The sequence below is a fragment of the Setaria viridis genome, chromosome 5 (genome assembly GCF_005286985.2).
Source record: "Setaria viridis chromosome 5, Setaria_viridis_v4.0, whole genome shotgun sequence".
Lineage (NCBI taxonomy): Eukaryota > Viridiplantae > Streptophyta > Magnoliopsida > Poales > Poaceae > Setaria > Setaria viridis.
Genome location: NC_048267.2, coordinates 2,640,443 through 2,658,801, shown reverse-complemented (window position 1 = coordinate 2,658,801; position 18,359 = coordinate 2,640,443). Strand labels below are relative to the sequence as shown.

At 41.3% G+C, this 18,359-nt stretch overlaps 1 protein-coding gene across 1 annotated transcript; it reads right to left on the bottom strand.

Annotated features, from left to right (window-relative positions):
- Positions 1–498: 498 nt before the first annotated feature.
- Positions 499–2,190, bottom strand: LOC117854477 (protein disulfide isomerase-like 1-2). The gene is made up of 4 exons (XM_034736681.1): positions 2,015–2,190; positions 1,861–1,891; positions 1,463–1,759; positions 499–567 (listed from the first exon to the last, which is right to left on the bottom strand). Exons 1-4 carry the CDS (start codon positions 2,188–2,190, stop codon positions 499–501), a joined length of 573 nt encoding a protein of 190 aa, XP_034592572.1.
- Positions 2,191–18,359: the final 16,169 nt, after the last annotated feature.

Sequence of the window (18,359 nt, the reverse complement as noted above, 5' to 3'; positions counted from 1 at the left end):
TATGCTCTAAAAATTCACATAATATTTAAAAGTAGCGTATTTTGTTGAATTTTAGTTTCAAGATTTTAAAATAATATATATGTTTTTGTTATAAAATGGGTTTATCTCTATCTTTTATATAACTACAAAAAGTTTCATGAATTTTAGAGGTGATTTGGATATCGTTTTCTTTAGTAAAATAGGGAGAGGTATCCACAGGTTACCGTTCACCCAGTGTCAAATGGGACAAGTTAACTGATGGAACGAACGGGAGTGTCAAATGAGGAAGTTCAAGTTAGTGTCAAATAAAGAAGGAAAAAAAATTTTAGGGGCCAAGAAAGAAACCACTCATTATACGAGTGTCAAATAGGGAATTCTCTCAAAGAAATACTATTGACCCATATGATTGTTAGCGCTTATCAAGCTTCTTTCATATAAACTGCTGCCTGACAAGCTGACTATAGAAAATGAACTAGAGGGCATACGTTCACTGCATGTGAACAACCGTCATAAAGTAGCCTACCATCTATGATCTATGCTATGGTCTGGAATTGGATCGGACTCATGATATGATTCCAATGTACCATCCTACATGAACACAAACAGGTGAAATGTCAAGGTCAGTAAAATTTAAAATGGGAGTAATTACTAATGACCCTTGATCCTCCACAAATAAAGTCATGATAAACGGCAAACAGAGGACATTATATTGCATCATTTGAGAACTATGCCTTAGAGCAGACAGAGTCAACTAAAAATTTGAGGGGAGTAGTAAATACGCCAAAATGGAAGAGTAGAAACCGTCTAAGGAGGGCAGTGCGCTTGGGATGCGGTGGAGTGGACCACAACAACTAGTTGGAATTAGAGGCATTTTACAATTTATTTTAATTTCAAATATTAAATAAAACATGACATAAACGATAGCCATACAGTAGCATGAAACTTTGTGTCTATAGCAACGAAAATAAAACATGCAATGGAAACTATGGAACACAAGGACTGAAATCAGAAAGTTCACGAGGAAGTACCTTGAGGCGGGGCCAGTTCCGGAGGAACCGAATACGCCGTTACCTGACATTGGTAGTTGAGCCTATTTGATGTAGTCGATCAAAGGTCTCGTGTAAGGGCACAGCTTCGGAACCTGCTCTTCCAACGCAACAGTGGAGAGAGTTCGTTGGCTGGTGTATTGTGCGCGGAAGACTGAGAAGGAGCATCTCTCTCTTATAGGCACCAGAAACCTTTTGGATCGCATCCGGCGGGGCTCGGCGAGGTGAGCGAGCGCACGCGTGTGACATCCTGTTATCCCTTCCTCAACTTCTCAATAGGCGTAGCATGGCTCCACCTTATAAGTTGGTTATAAGTTGGTTAGGGATCCTCTCAACTTCCAAGATGGTTTTATTATAAATGTAACTATCATGTGAATGGACCTTGAGATTTAATTGAATTAATAGGCCACTGGCCCATTTAATCTAACAGAACTTACAATAACCTTGCCCTTGTCATTGTCATCAGTGCTCGAACTCGCAGCATCCTCTGCCGACCTAATTTTAGTAGAGTCTGAACCCAATTGTTTCTTCAGATATTGCACTATGCTCTCTGCATCCCTCGCACCTACATATTCTTGCACAGTCCTCCCTTTGTTCCTGAAGAACTTGATAGTTGGGTACCCAAGAACGTGGCACTTCTCTCTGTGATCCTTATTGTTCTTGCCGCTGGCGTCAATCTTAGCGAGAACGATCGGCGGGTCATGATTGCGCAGGATGGACGCGGCCTTCTCGTACTGCAGCATGACATACGGACAGGATCATGAGCAATACATGCGTTATACATTCTCCTCAGGAAGGATTCGGAATGTCAGAGAATTTTATGGCTAAAAGTTACCTCTGGGGCTAGTTTCTTGCTCCAGTAACACCTGTCGATTATAAAGATCAAATACATGTGGCCAATACTCAATAGAAGGCCATTCCGTATGATTTTTTTTTTCGAGATTGAAAACTCATTCGGGATTTGTGTAAGCATGGTACAACAAATTTACCAGGGTGCGTAGAAATTGACGACGATGAACTGGTGCGGGGCGACCACCTCCGAGAAGTTGCCTGCGTCCAGCGTCAGCACCGCCGTCTCCTCCGCTGCGCGGGCGCTGCAGGTGGACGAGGACTGCAGCAGGAGCAGCCCGAGGAAGGCGTAGGGGAGCAGCGAGGAGCTCGCCATTGCTGGGGCTGATTTGGCCGGGGCGTGCCGGCCTGATCGATAGCATCGAGGTGGTGGACTGGTGGCCAGCGGGCATTTTATTAGTGTGTGTGTGTCGTCGCGAGGGAGCGGCATGGCCATGAACAAGTTTGCTCGTGTTGGGTCTCCGCCGTTTTCAGTCTTAGGGTCTTGTTCACTTCGGCCAGTATGTCCTGCCTGCGTGCACACCAGCCCGGTTCACAGATTCGACCGTCCAGCCCATCCTTTACAAACCGATGTGGTTGTGTCCATGGGGAATCTTACCATGAGCACCTCATGTTGCAGAATGCAAATGGTGCACAATACACAGAAAGCAATCTAGAAGTAGTAACATTCTTATTTTTTTAAAAAAGATAGGTGATTTTATATTCCCAAAAATGAAATTTTTAGTGTAGTCCATTTGTAATTATTTTGTATTTGCAAAACTAAATAGAATTCAGAAATCTCAATTTTTGTGCGAATGTAGAAAGTATCATTATCTATAGGTGTGCAGTTTAAAAATGTTTGGCGACTTCCAGAAGTCCAGATTGCTTTTATAGCATATTTGTAGCATTTGCTTTATGTGGTGCATTACAGCAGAAAAGCACCCTCACGGCTAATAGCCTACAACCTTCAGCGATGGGGCAGCCAAAAGCCAAAGGGCATCTCTGCAAGATGCGGCCCATACAGTCTTGCACAGTGTCCCCCAAGTTTCTCAAGAAATGTGGGGGCTGATTGGTTGCATGTGCCAAGGCTGAGCCAGGAGGCTGCTTGGATGCAATCTATGCTATTTTGGTTGCGACTCATTTCAGCCTGGCCCGACGCATGCAAAATGTACCACCGATCCTGACTCGACCTATGGCCTAGCTCGGTGGGTGAAGGTGATCTCCCACTAATGATGATGTTAAGCAGGTGATTAACTTATATTAAGTGATATTAGTGTTTTCAAAGATGATTAAGGTCTAATAGGGTAAAATAAGAGCTATTAAAATAAATTTAAACAAAATAAACATCACTGTAGTACTTAATTTTAAAGTTTATCTCATGCGGCACTTTCTCATGCGGGCAACCAAACAACTTTTGTTCATAGCTTGGCTGGATGAATACAAGCAACCAATCAAACCTTGGTTGCATCTGTTTAGCCTGGCTAGCGGGAGCTTGGCTCCCAGATACGAGCCAGGCTTAGCTCAACAGCAAACCAATCATGCCCACGGTGTATATCGTACTTCCTGCAGGGATCGTTATATATTCGACCATGGTTACGCAGGATGGACGCGATGGCCTTCTCGTACTGCAACATGCAATGTATAAGATATCGTGAGCAACATAAAAGCTACATTATATTCTCCTCAGGAAAGATCCAGCTTTTCAAAGGGTTTTATTGGTATAATGATCAAGAAGTACCTCTGGTCTCTGGAGCTATAGTTCCTTGCTCCAATAACATTTCTACGTGGATAACAGACATCAAAGGAATATGGTCAATACAATGCTACTGCACATTAGGGTGTGAAAACGACCAGACATGATCGAAAATTGCCAATACTAACCGCAATTTCTTCCTCAGAAACGACAAGGGAAATGAAACTAAGGTCAAAACTACTGAAATAAAAACAATAGGAACCAATATAAACGACCAGGAAAACTGACCATAGAATCATAATTTTATTCGTTAGGTTTGAGCATTCAATTAAGCATGACTATTAATTATATGTCCCACAAAATTTCTCTCAAGCTACATGTGCAACTTACAATTCATTCAACACAACCATATTTCATATAAATGTACAATGATATGATTAAGCATGTGCTAAGTGTACTGTGTGACTAGCATAGGGCCATATATATGCCCCTTGATGATTAAAGACTGAAGTTCCATGTAAATTCGAGCAAAATATGCTATACCATTTCCATACCATTTCTTATGATTTCTGTCTCCATATCTTCATTTCTCATTTTCTCGAAAATGATTCAAAAACAGTTTAATTTGAACTTCCAAATGGGATATTTGATAATGTAAATCAAATAGTATCATGGACTTGTAGCTATTTTTAACATAGACTGTAAACTCATCAGTATGTTAAAAATTAACTATATGTTTCAACGTAACTCACTTTATCTTTAGAAGTCCTAGTTGACAAAAAAAGTTATAGTTCATTATATATAAAAGAAAAGTGCCTAATTATCTTGGTAAAAAAAGGTCTAACTAGATAAATTCAAATGGTACCTCAAATTTAAATTTTATGCATGCAGGGCCCAAAACTTAAAAGTGGCGCGTGTGCATGTGCAGGTGCGTGCGAATTATGATTGATTGGGCAACTGATCTATTTAATAAAGTTACCACTCCAATTTAAAAGAAAAAGGTTGAACAATAAAATTTGTTGGCACAAATCGGCAAGCCAAATTAAGTAGACAAAGTTATCGTTGATGCTACCACTACACAACAATACGAAATTGGCAACAGAGTAAGTGCCAATGAACTGTCGGCAAAGCTTCTGGCATGCGGTCATTAGTTGGCGACAGAGTATGTGCAGCTTCTGGCTGGTGATTCTTGTTCTGCAGAGCGACCATTAGTTGGTACATATATCTATGTTACCGACTAACGGTCAGTCCATGATTGTATTTGCTACATCGAACTATCATCTGGAGAATAAGGCCCCAAATATTCTTAGTCACTTTATAGTTTCAAAAATTTAATAATATTGAAATTTAGCATGAACATATATATGATCAGCTGACCCTTTTGGGCAAAAATCATTGATAAATTAAAATTAGGAAAATGTACCTGTGCTAACCTTTTGGAGCTTCTTTTATTGTAGAAATTTTGTTTGCCATTGTACTACTCTTGTTCATATAATCAAGTTGACTAGCTACTTGGGATAACAGTTCTGCTTGGCATAGTTCATACGCATATCCTTTTTTGGGAAGGGGACACTATTTTCTGAGAGGCCGCAGACACATGTAGCAATATAAGGATGAGATCATCAGCATATGTTAGTTCCTGTAGTTCTTAGAGTGATATGCATATATAGAGTATGAAATAACATAGTTAATTGTCAAGTCGCCGCACCATAGATGTGAGATCGATATAGATATATACTGCATGGACATATATCCGATGGATATCCGTACTATTGTGGACAAGGAGGATACTGGAGAGTGGAATGTGGAGTTGTGGACATGAGATGATAGAATATATGTTACAATACATGCATGTAGATCCTTTGAGTAGCAAAAACAACCTAGCTAACTATTACATGTTCTATTTTGTTCACTTTTTAAGTTCGGAAATTTGATGTACTACAATTACATGGCAACAACATATCTATCATTTAATGGGATATAAAGATGTCACAAAGATGAAGCTGTATCAGATTAATTGATATATTTTCTGCATTTATATCATCAAAAAGATGTACATCCACGTTATGCTTGATCTTCTAGCAAATAATACAGATTGAACTACAGGTCAGCTAGCTCCCCAATTGATACATCTCAAAATGATTGCATAACAAGTTTATGGCAGAATTTATGTAATCCCTTGCCACTTGAGCGAGGGATATGCAGTTTGCAATGCCATATCGTTAACCTGTTTGTTAGTCTAGATTTGGCAAAACAAATACTGATAGTAAACACTGATCATTTGCATCCATCATGTTCCCAACTCCTGCTGATGTGACCTTTTTGCTTTACTGAAGGGGTCCGGCTAATGTGATTCATTGACTTCGTCAAAGGAATCGTCCTGCTGATGGGGTTCGTTGACGTGGTCGATTGTGTCCCTTCGATGTCATTTGACTTTGGTATGTCACACAGCTCCATAACTTGGATTGCACGTTTCTTTTTTGCTAGAAGAAAAAAAAAGTATATTTGCTAATATCAATGTCACAGGCAATAACAAGAACGGTTATAAGTGAGAAGGGACTCACCATTTTCTGCTTCCTGGTAAGCTCCACGAAGCTTGCGCTTCGTCTCATCTAGATTCATATAAGTTAATTGGGCCTTCTTCTTCTCTGTCCCTACCTTGGATCCTACAGATGATTCTGTCGGCACCGCCATTTTCTTGAGCCAAGTAAGCATAGAGCAAACCGTCAGTAAAGCTTCAACTATATAATTGAACATCTCATTATAGCAGCCTGTACACACACACACACACACATATCAATATAGCAAAAAGTAAACTCACTGTGACTTGGCCTGATGGCAGATCTCTCGCAGCAACAATAATTGGAGGATTTCTTGCAACAGTAACTGTGCCTAGATTCTCACAGGGTTTCTTCTCAAGAGTTTTTATTTCAGAGATCCTCCTTGGTGCATATCCAGCGCTAGAGTGCTTAATTTTGATACGTATGCGAGGGACTTGAGGAACTTGTGATCCTTGGTCCTGTGGTTTTTGTATGTTTGTTTTCTGCAACGCCGGTTCTTGTCTTGCTGGTAAATCTGATTGCTGACCTTGTTGCCTCATTAACGAATTTCCAGCAGCATCGAGCAGCTTCTGTGGTGGGTTTGTGTTCTTCGATGGTGTCCCTTGTCTTGCTGGTAGCTTCTGTGGATTCCTTTTGTCAAGTGGTGACCCTTGTGTCACTGGTAAGGTTTGTACTATAATCGGATCTTTGCTCCGTGGCACAGTGTTTGATGGCTTCGCACCATAATGCTTGCTGTTGCTCCCATAGTTGCCACCTTTGTCAGTGCCCACGTTGGTCACTGCAATATCATTTATCAGTGTCAAAATAACGGTCCATTTTGGGTGAAAGCCAATAAATACTTTGTAAAAGGTAATATCTCAATAGAAAGCAGACTCACCTATCCCATCGTCATCCATGCCTTGGAGGAACTTTGTGCCATGACGATCAAAGAAATAAGCACATCAAATCTTAAAAGGTTAGATTGTTGTTTAAGCGCAAGTCCATTAATGGAGAAAAGAAGAAATGTGTTTGCAACACTTATTTTTTTAAGAAAATAAAGCTGTGTTTGCAACACTTTGGAAAAGCAACACTTTTTTGAAAAAAAGAAAAGCTGTTTTCGCAACAGTTGGAGATGTATATGTTAGTACCTCAGAGACATTTTGCATTGCAGTAGCGTGGCTGACAAGAAATAATGCTCCAACGTCCATGGGTGGAATAGCAAGCCCTTCATCTTCAGCGGCCAATGGATTTGATATATCCAGAGATTTGTCTACAGATTCAGTTATTTCATTTAGCTAAGCAGCAGGGGCGGATCCAACGTGGGGGCTGGAGCCCCCCCCCCCCCCCCCCCCCTCCCTCCCCCAAAAAAAAGCCCCCCTACAAATTTTAGCCATAGGTGAAGAGAAGAAGAAGAAAAAGGAGGAAGAAGAAGGGAAAGGGAGGAAGGAGGAAGAAGAAGGGGAAGATGAGCCCCCCTAATCTTTGATCTTGGATCCGCCACTGCTAAGCTGAGCCTTGATGAAGAAAATGATCAAGTACTAAGACATGCAAGAATAACACTCACTTGGATCACCATCCTCTGTAGCCTTTGTAGCAGCAATCCATTCATCGAGCACAGCTTTCCAGCCCCTGCAGCTCAAGAAGGAAGGCATCAGGAAGTTCAGTACACAATACCGGCTCATGGAATATATAGGATCTAAATGAGAAACAGCATAGTTTCTTAAGTGAATTTATCAAGGGCTCACTATGTGCTCCATACACTCCAATCCCATGGCCAACCAAAATGTGCTCAATACACAAACCGAGGGAGTAATTGTTAATTAGCTAGTATGCTGGCACATTCTTTCAAAGACCATGCTAACTAATAGCAACGACATTTTAAGCTACATGTCTATGATATTCGTTGCTATGGAGTAATGGTTGAGGTAATGATCTTACTTGATGAGTTCACGCACAAGCGTCCTGATTTTATGTAACTTGTGCTTGCTTAGTGCAGCAACAGCATCCCCAATCTCAGTACTCTGCAAGAGCCAAAACAAATCATCAATCCACAAAGAGCAACGAACCAAATAATACACTGTAACAATAATACAAGTCCAAGTAAGGCAGCTTCATCTTCCTAGCTATACGTACCTTGATTTTATCCGCAGTGAGCTGCATCAGCTGCAGCCTCCTCAGTGAATCGAACAAGATGCTGGCAGACTGCAACATTACAGAAAAACACGTATGCTTTTTAAAAATGCAACGAAAGAAGACATGATTGAAACAAGGGTTAACTGGATGGTTCTTGGGTTTGTTAATTACCTGCTCATGGTGATTCAGGAGGATTTCCTTGATGCGTAGAACCTCGTCGATCTCCTGGGTTTCTTCGTCCACCTCATCAGCGAGCGTCTGCAGCCAGTCCATCTCAAGCTCGCTGGAGGCATTGGTATTGTCACCGTGGCCATTACCGTTCTGATCAGACATGCCCTCTTCGTCATTCTTGTCCTCAGGCTCCTCCGGAGGCGCTACGACCGTGCAGCTCGCCACTTTGCTTCCCTTATCTGACACCTGCAGCGCGGTGCCGCCGCTGACCTCGCCCGCGGACCTCCCCTGCAGGGTCGGGACGATGGCCGCCGGCGCCGTGTAGATCTGCTCCACGATGCCGTCGCGCCGGCGCCGGAACTCCTGCGGCGAGTCGGTCGCGGCGACGAGGACGGCTTTGCCGATCACGTCGTAGATGTCGCGGCCCCGGAAGAGCTCGCGCCACGGCCCCAGCCCCATGCTGTCCGTGCCGGCCATCGAAGAATTCCCTGCCGCCATGGGGGCAAGAAATCATGATTCACCATGAACTGGATGGCGAAAGCTATGGAACCATGCAAGGACAGTACAACACACAACTAACGCACACGCACGCACTGATACACGTGTGACACACACACCGGCGAGAGAGACCTCTTCCGTTTCTTGCAGAGAGTATACGACGACCGCCCAGGACGTCGTCTCGTCGTAGGTAACCGCGATGCGAATCGAAAACCTAGATTCTCCCCCTTTCTCTTTGTCTCTCTCTTTTCTATATCTCTGCCTCTCGCCGCAAAGACGAATTGAACCTACACCTCGACGCAGGGGCACAGCACATACTCTCTCTCTAGCTCGCTCGATCTCTCTACTACCAGCCCTAGCCGATTGGAGGAAGACGACGACTATAGAGGCGGCTGGGGAACAAAGCCAGCAAGATATACCTGCGCGCTCGGTGGATAGCGACGCCGCCGTCGAGAGAAGCTTTTCCCTAATGACGTCGACCAGCGCGACGGCCCCCTGGATCGGCGGCTGCTCACCCGGCCGGCCACGCGCGTCGGATGATTCTCTCTGACGCGACTCGCCCCTCGCGATGGCGGCTGGAGAATTGAAAACGAAATAGGGATGCAGGTGCTGTTCTCACCTTATTATCATCCGCATTGAATGTCATCGTTACCTTCCTATTTTGGCTTCTAGCCGTTGATAAATGATAACAAGCATGTGGGCTGGCTGGAAAAGGGTTTTAGGTCATTTGCAGTTTAGCCCCCACTATTCCTGCCGGCAAATGAGTGTCCAAGAGTCAGCACCACTGTGTTGCTACTTTAGGATTAGCTAGGTTCCAAATCTTTTTAACGAGTTTATTGGAACTTTATTTTCTGTTGCTTTCAGGCTTCACTTGTATTCCTTGTTCAATCGTCGTCTCTCATGCTTTTTCTTAACCTTTTGCCTACCTATATGTGCAAAAATGCTAACCATAGCTTTTGTCTTGTACGTTAATCGAATTAAAGTAGGTGTCACGTTCTTTGTATGTGTACGCTTTATTTTCCAAACACACAGACTATAAAATGTTCAACACACATGTACACACTACAGGAAACAAAACAAGAATTTTCATGTGTGCCACGAACCGATAGGGATGAAGCAAACAATTACCTCAATTCGAATTTCTTGGTGAAATTTTTTCGGGGATGTTTAAGGACATATTTTGATCCCCGATCAAATTTTTATGTCTTATAATTTAAACATCAATTTTATGACATGCGTAGTTCAAATATAAAATAATTCTATTAAATAGGTATAAACACATTTAAATTCTCAAAAAATATATTGTTACATAAAAAATATAATTAAGTTAATTAAACTCTAGGTTATATTAAAGTTTTTTTTTAAAAAAGTTAGCTATTGATCACCTTTAATTTTGGTAGAGAGAAGAGAGTTAATTATAAACATGTGCTGTGAAATGAACACCAAATGAAGCAAATCATTATCTCAATTTGGATTTGTTGGTGAAACTTTTTGGGGTTGATATAAGGATAACTTTTTGTACCCGACCAAATTTCAGAATTTTAGAGAAAATTTGGGTATTATTAAATTTAATAAACTATGTGACTAAGGAAACTAGAGCATAAAGTATACAAATATTCGATTTTTTTCATTCAGAATTTGTATGTGGTATTGAAATGTGTGAATCTACTTGCATTTATGTTTGTTTGTAATTTAAAGATCATTTTTACAACACATGTAGTTCATGTAATTTTGATAAATAGGTAGAAACATATTTAAAGTCTAAATAATACCACATATATATAAAAATTCAAATTATTACTCAATATAAATCGTGTAATCTTGAGGCCTATGAAATACTTTAGGATATTAAGGTAATTTTTTAATGCTACGTTGTGAGTTCCACTTGAAATCATAGTCAATTATCTTGTTATTCAATTTCCCTGTAAGTCCCGCATAAACACACAAGGAAATTGCAATTTTCCTACGAGTTGACCAAACCGACAAGAAATTTTGCATTTCCTTTTGAGTCTTCATGGTACCTAAAAAAATTTGCTTGGCACCTAGGGAAATTTTGGTTTCTAGTAGTGTGTGGCTGCTATCCACTCATTTCTAGCTCCATTTGAGATAAACAACAGACGAAAGAAATCAAACTTTTTTAATAAAATTTTGCCAAAAATATCCTTGCAAGTTTTGTCACAATGTTTTCTCTCTCTATATATTTTTAATCAAAACTTTATTTTTTTGGAAAAAAAATCAAAAGTTTTTTCCTCAATTTTGCGCTATTTCTGAAAAGATGGAAGAAGGGAGCAGATGAAAGTGAGTGGAATTGTCTAATTATTTGTCTTTCGCCCATCCTAGTTCAAAATCACTAAGCGAATGGCTTGAGGAAGGGTGTTTTATTTAGTCGCTTGCTGTCGGAGTGCATGCTTATTGGCACTACACATCACCAATTCAATTCATTAAAACTAAGTGTCAAGTGGTCCAAAGCCATGACTAAACAATAATCGAAAGAAGTTAAAACGTTTTCTAAAAAATGCCAACAAAATCAAGGCTATTGTCACAAATTGAAATCTTTCCAATTTTGATGGAAAATAATATCTAAACAGTTTTCTCAATACTTGCTCCATTTCTTGCAAAAAGGAAAGAAGAGAGAAGATGGAAGCACGTGGCCCCTGTCGTATTAGTATTTTGCATGTGCTAGCTACGGAGAGACTAAGGTAGAAGTGAGAAAAGGGGCATTGTATTTTTTTTTGTTGCTCTTGGTCCAAATGTGTGCCGATGGTACTACACACCACCAAGAAAACTAATAAACAATAAAAGTGTAAGATGTGATTATTGACATTGTAGATGAAGCAAGTCAAAACTTTTTCTGAATTTGCAGGAAGAAATACAGGTAAGTTTTGTTTCAACTTTTACACAAAATTTTTATCAAAATTTTTTCACATTCCTTCAGCAACAAATTTTTAGAACATTTTTCTCAATAATTGCGCCATTTGCTCCAAAAAGAGAAGGTAGAAGATGGAGGCATGTAGTACGATATCTGATTTGCCTTTTGCATGTCCTACTACCTAGGAAACAACTAACAAAAACAAATAAAGGCACCAATTGGTCCAAGCCCGTTCTAGAACAAATAATAAACGAAAGTTGATAAAATAGTTAATGTACTTTCTTATGTTTTATGCTCTTTAGGTCTGCTGTTTATGGTTGAATAGCATTGTAAAACAGTGGCTGTCATGCATCTAGATGAAGCAATTTTAGGCAAATATTCTGCATTATAGTTTTCAAGAAAATATTTTAAAATTCAAAATTATTTGTATTAACAATGTTCAAAAGTTAGATTCATATGATTGCCAGCATATTGTGTAATAAATAGTATGACCCTAATTAACAGCCAGCAGCACGCTGGCAGTCGGCAGGTGCACGGCATGACCATGTGTATTCTCAGTTGTCTGAAAATAGTTTACTGGTTATGTATTTGTCTTGGATCCATTCATTTTTAAAAGTTTTACAGATCGCTATTTTGTTAATTAATGTAACAGTGTAGTCACTGCTATAATATGCATGACGTTGGTCCATTTGAAAAGTAAACCAAAAATGCTTTGTGGAACTCTAATCACAGAAAAGTAAACCAAAAATGCATTGTGGAACTCTAATCACAGCATATATGTGGTCCACTTGCAGTCATGCGCCTTGTACTATATATGATCGCTACTAATCTTTTCATACTTACATATGGGTGGCTTGTTTAGTGCAAGAATGGTTATATGAAAGATATCGAAGGTGAATTATTCCACGTATAAAACCTTAGCAGCACAATGAAATGATGATACAACTCATAGTTCCATTACGTTTGGGAACAAAAGTCGGGTAATATATATTTCATATGCGTATATGTGATTAATTTTTTATATCTTATCCCTTATCCCTAATCCAAATCATTCTTTGGCAACATTTAACATCCGCACCTTTTTCCATATATTTGTCTTATATTCCTTATATTCCGTTTTTCCAATATCTAACCTCTATCTTGCACCATCAGTCATGGTGTATTGCTGCATATCTTCACTATCTCGCTTTAAATACTCATACACCACATATATGTACATCATGTGGATATAGATTGTATGCATCAAAGTTCAAAAGTAATTAAATAGGTTCTCCTTGTTTCCACATGGACACCCAGTTTGAACTGAATGAGCGATCAGAGGACTCGAACATGAAGAAATTAAGGACCTTCTAGTTCTAGGTGTCACAAATGAGGTGAATGACACTTAGAGTCATACTATTAAGGGGGCCTAAGAGTTGGATGCCTAAACATGATAGGATGCACATTGTGAAATTCTAGAACTAGGTAGCTCGGTAAAGGCCAAAGGAAAAGAATTTGTGCGGAGCAAGGACGACTTAACATTTTCTAAATTGGGACAAGTCTCCTTTTTGCTCCATATGTAGTATAGTTTGGTGTATTGAATAAATGGTTACCGGATTAATGGATTTCAGATAACTTAGAAAGGCTCTACATTCAAAACTATACAACAAGTTCATCGTATACACACTAAACTATGGTAACATGCCTCCTCTGGGGTTTGAAGATTGCACACAACGCAATATACAGCGAATTGGCGATGTTGAAAAGTAAACACCAGATTAATCATGTTGTTAACTATATGGAGTCTTAGAAATTTTGTTGTTAACTATATGGAGTCTTAGAAATTTCTATGTAGGACAGTTTGCTACATGCCGTGAGCCTAGCACTTGGAGATGTGAACGTCTTAATATTGATATGAACGTCATAATATTGATAAGCGATGGCACAAAGAAGAGAAGGGTACATACACCATATTATCTCTCGTGTATATGAGGGGTACGCATTGCGCTGTATAAGAAATAATCCCAGAATATGGTAATGTTCCCAAACCACTGTTATGTTTTTACACATCGTGTATCCAGCGTTGAGGAGGTGAGTACATGCTGCACCATCCGACATGTAGATTTATAGGAGTGGTCCCAACATTGATCAATCATCTACTCCCTCTGCTCTAAATTATAATTCGTTTTGACTTTGTTCTATATCAATTTTATCTAACTTTGATAGAAAAATGCATTAACATCTACAATACCAAATTGGCGCAATGTCAAGATATATACATTGCATGGTAAGTTTAATTAAATTAATTTGATATTAGATGTTGATGCTTTTTGCTATTAAACTTTGTCAAAGTTATAGAAGTTTGATATTAGTAGAACTAAAGTGAACATAATTTAGAATGGAGAGAGTACACAAACAACCATTGATCACAACACTAAGCATCAACTAACACTAGGTAGAATAGTTCATGCTGCTTCCAGCCATGAATAATGTCTTCGCTGGGCCACCATCGACATTGATCCTTTAGACCCACCGCCGCACACATCGACCAAGTGGCCATGGTCTTCACTCTTCACATATCACACTTTGTCACTGCCAGAGTGGCAGACATAACTTCCGCATCAGGCGCCAAAGCTTCCTAATTAATGCTCATATGCATGTAAATCTCCACCGCCTCACACACGTGATCACCTAGCGAGGAAGATCCGTGCCGGAGTTTTGGAGCTAGGATTCACAAGTTACGGGTATAGCCTCGGTGGAGATCTTGTGCTGAACAATCATTCATGGTAAAGTAATAGATGAGTTCCGATTCAATAGCAATCAATATGCCTTCTTCCATGAGTTCTACTTTATGAGTTTGCTTATTCCAATCTATAAACGTTGTAGATTGCATAGGGTGTTCTTGTAGTCATGGTAACTAGATTTGCACGCTTGATCTATCATAACAGCTAGATGTGTGCTTTATGTTCATGCCCTTAGACTTCCTGCGCTGATAGGTCGGATCGTGATGGGTCTGATGCAGTGTAAGGTGGGGGTTTTTAGGAGTCATACCGGAGGTGGTGGTTTAAAGATGTTGTGAATGAGAACCATGCGTTGGTTGCCATCTAGCTAGAACTACAACATATGCATAGTCTAGGCTTTACTCTAGATGAGTTACCTCTTGTTCATATATGCTCATACTTTGTATCTACTCATGTTCATTCATCCGTATTCACAACCATCTTGCAACCAGAATTATGTTTTTCGATGCTTAGTTAGTCTAGATCCTGTGATCTTGTTTCCACGGATTGATAAATCTTGGAGAATGCTCCAAGGGAAAAGCTACAACTGATCTGTGCGCTTGAGGTTCAAAATGGCGTGCTAACAGCCGTCAACACTTGTTCATAACAAATAAAAATGTGTACTTCTAGGATTTTTCATCCTTTCTGGAGTTCTACCCCATTTGGGAGTGTTTATTACTCCCCTTGAATTTCAGTTGTCTCATGAGCTGCTCTTAGAGAAATTTAGTGGACAGGTAATTCTTTCATGATTTTGAGTGATAATAGAACTGAGGACTTTAAGGGATCCATTTCCATGAAGCTGCAAAACAATATAGTGTAAAAAATATATATTTTTCCTGGTGGATGAGGTTTCTTAAATCATCGTTCAGGGAAAAAAGGTTGTCTCGTAACTTCCTATAATTATTGACATATTCAGATTCTGCTACTTCACTGGGGATTGAACCCAGAATTTATGGTACCGCAGACCAGCGCCTTATCCATTTGGTCTTGGAGTCAACTATATATCTTAATGACTACTCCCTCCGTTCCCGATTGTAGGTCGTTTTAGCTTTTTTATTCATAGATATTATTATACATCTAAATATAGTGTATGTGTAGGTGCATAATTAATCTATGAACCTAGAAAAGTTAAAACAACCTACAATTTGAAACGAATGGAGTATATATTAATTAAGTTTTACTCCCTCTGTTTCAAATTGTAGGTCGTTTTAGCTTTTCTAGATTCATAAATGTTTCTATACATCTAGCACTATATTTAGATGCATAGAAATATCTATGAACCTAGAAAAGCTAAAAATTGTTAACAATAGGGAAGGCCCACGCACCTCAAATAAAAACCTATCAGAATTGTTCTGCATTTTGATAATCCAGCCTAGATTTTCTCAAAATAAATAAAAGGTGATTTGATAATCTATACCTAATATTAAGTGCGGTTGTTTCTTCCAACCGTCGTGGTTATTTTGCAAAAAAATTCCTCAAACTTTTTCGTAATCAACCTGCGGTCCTAGGAGTTAATTATTTTAGGCTCGGCCATCGAGAACAGAGGCTGTGCCCAGCCGCGTCAGCCCCCGCGCTCCCGTACGCTCCGCCGACCACACTGGCCACTGCGGGGCTCGTGCGCTGCGTCTGGCCACGCCAGCCCAGCTGTGGCGTATCCACCTCGGATTAGCCTAGTTAAGGCACGGTTAAGTCGCCTAATATGCGACACTCGGCCTTAATCGTGCTAACTCGAGATGCCGTCGGATTTCATCCGATTTAACCACTTTAACAGGACCGAATTAGCAAACTCACACGAAGGTGAGCGGTTCCAGAGAATACAACAAGTCCACTGATTTAAACAATTTGACCATTTAGTTCAACAACAAAACAACACCAGAGTTTTACAAGGTTCAGAAGGAAACAGACAGAAGGTAAAAGAAACAAGCGGAAGCTACTTCGTCGGGGTTGGACATCACTGGTGAGGCCAACCAGGACGTCAGTGATCCCTCTCCTCGCCGTCCGAGGAGGGATCCCACTCAACCGTCCAACCCGGAGGGAGTTGGGGCGGCCAAGTGCAAACAGGAGCAGACTCAGGAGCTGCGACTTCACCTGAAAAGAAAGCCACAAACAAGGCTGAGCTACTAAGCTCAACAAGACTTAACCGACAGGGAGTAAGCTACTCCACCACTTCTAGACATGCAAGGCTCTTTGACTGAGGGGTTTGTTTTCCAAAAGCACTAAGTAGATCCTTACTTTCAAGTTTTAGCTCAAGTTCTAGGTTCATTAACCAGTCTATGTGGGCAACTTACTCTAAACAACCAAGATCCAACCAAAGGTTATAAAACATCATCAAAATCATGTCATCATCAGATTCCTTTATTACTCAGGGTAGCACAACGATCAAGCAGTCTCAAACTGTGAGAGGCAGACGAATCGATTCGGGTTCTTTAACCATGCATGGTGAACCTAACCTCACGACATCCGCGCACTACCGAGGGTCGCTTCCTGTGTCAGCCTTCCCCATCAATTCCCTAACCCGTGTCGGGCCCATTTCCTTTGGTGCAAGGTTCCACAGACCCGGCCTCTGCCGTTCTGTGACCACACTTGCCACCACGTGCGGCCGCAGGGGAACTCCGTTCCAAGGACAAATGGGGCGACCGCTCACGTCTAGGTTCAATCAGGTACTAGGCTTCCCCATCCCATACTGTGTATGAGGCTAGTACTTTCAAACACTTGATCACGAACACCACCACTGTCGGGCCTTAACAGATTTCATAGACAGACGGGGCAATCAGCCGACCACCAAAAGTTAACCAGAACCCTGCCCCGTCCATCGTCCTTATAGTTGTAACAGAAGGAGAAACAACCAACTCCTATAACTCGCGAGTGACAGGAAATCACTCGACTTTTACCGCTTCCTATTTAAGCATAGCAACTACTCGGTCCAACAAACTAGTGTTCAGATCAAGGAACTACGCCATGCATCTACGGTTGCAAACAACTCCTATACGTAAATGCGCAAACATGATGAAGAAGGCATGCGCAAGTTTGGGAAACTGGGGTTCATGCTCCGGGGCTTGCCTTCAAGCGGAGGGGAGGAGAACTGGTCTCCTGCTGGAGCGGCTTTGGCTTCTAGAAGCGGGAGCTCGTCTACAACTCCGTCTTCTGGCGCTGGGTACAACTCGTAGAAGCCGTCAGCGAGGTGCAGCTCTACACGAATGCAATGCAAGAGTTAGCAGTTTAGATGGTTATTTCAACAGCAACACTTGCAAGTTTTAGCCCAGAAACTGGTAGCAAAGCTACGGAAAAAGGTGGGGAAGTTCGCTTGAGTTGGTGGAGAGCAGGGTAAAAGGGTCGGATGGAAAGAAACTTATGATCTGACCCTTAGGCTAGAGGAATAGATGTGCTGGGGGTCCTCAGACTTAATGCAGAGAAGTCCCCGAGTTTTACACATATACCCTCGGGTCAAGGAAAAGGATACAGCCGAGCCCTCGGCGAGGCGGAGAAAGGGTCGGCGAAACAGACAGGGTCAGGCGAGGCGGAAAAGGGGTCGGGCGGACAGACAGGGTCGGGCGAGGCGGAAAATAGGTCGGGCGGACAGACAGGGTCGGGCGAGGCGGAAAAGGGGTCGGCAGCTTACCTTCGGTTCACAGGTGAAGCTTGGGGTCGGAAAGGAGCAGACTTGGGCGGAAGGATGGGAGCACTAGAACTTGGGCAGGTGATGATGTCCGGCGGTGCTCCGGCGGCGGCGGAGCTTCTCAACAGGGAAGCTCTAGCACAGCACGGAGGAGCAAGCGGCTGGGTGGATGTGGGCAGAGCGAGTTTGAGCGGGGAGGAGAGTTCCTCAGGAACTTAGGTGGAGGG

Excerpts from the sequence above, each read along its gene's own strand:
- LOC117854477 (XM_034736681.1), bottom strand. The coding sequence starts at position 2,190 with ATGGCGAGCTCCTCGCTGCTCCCCTACGCCTTCCTCGGGCTGCTCCTG. Across the intron at positions 1,760-1,860 it reads GCAAGAAACTAGCCCCAGAG|TACGAGAAGGCCGCGTCCAT; the intron begins GTAACTTTTAGC and ends GTCATGCTGCAG. Across the intron at positions 568-1,462 it reads ATGACAAGGGCAAGGTTATT|GATGGTACATTGGAATCATA; the intron begins GTAAGTTCTGTT and ends GTGTTCATGTAG.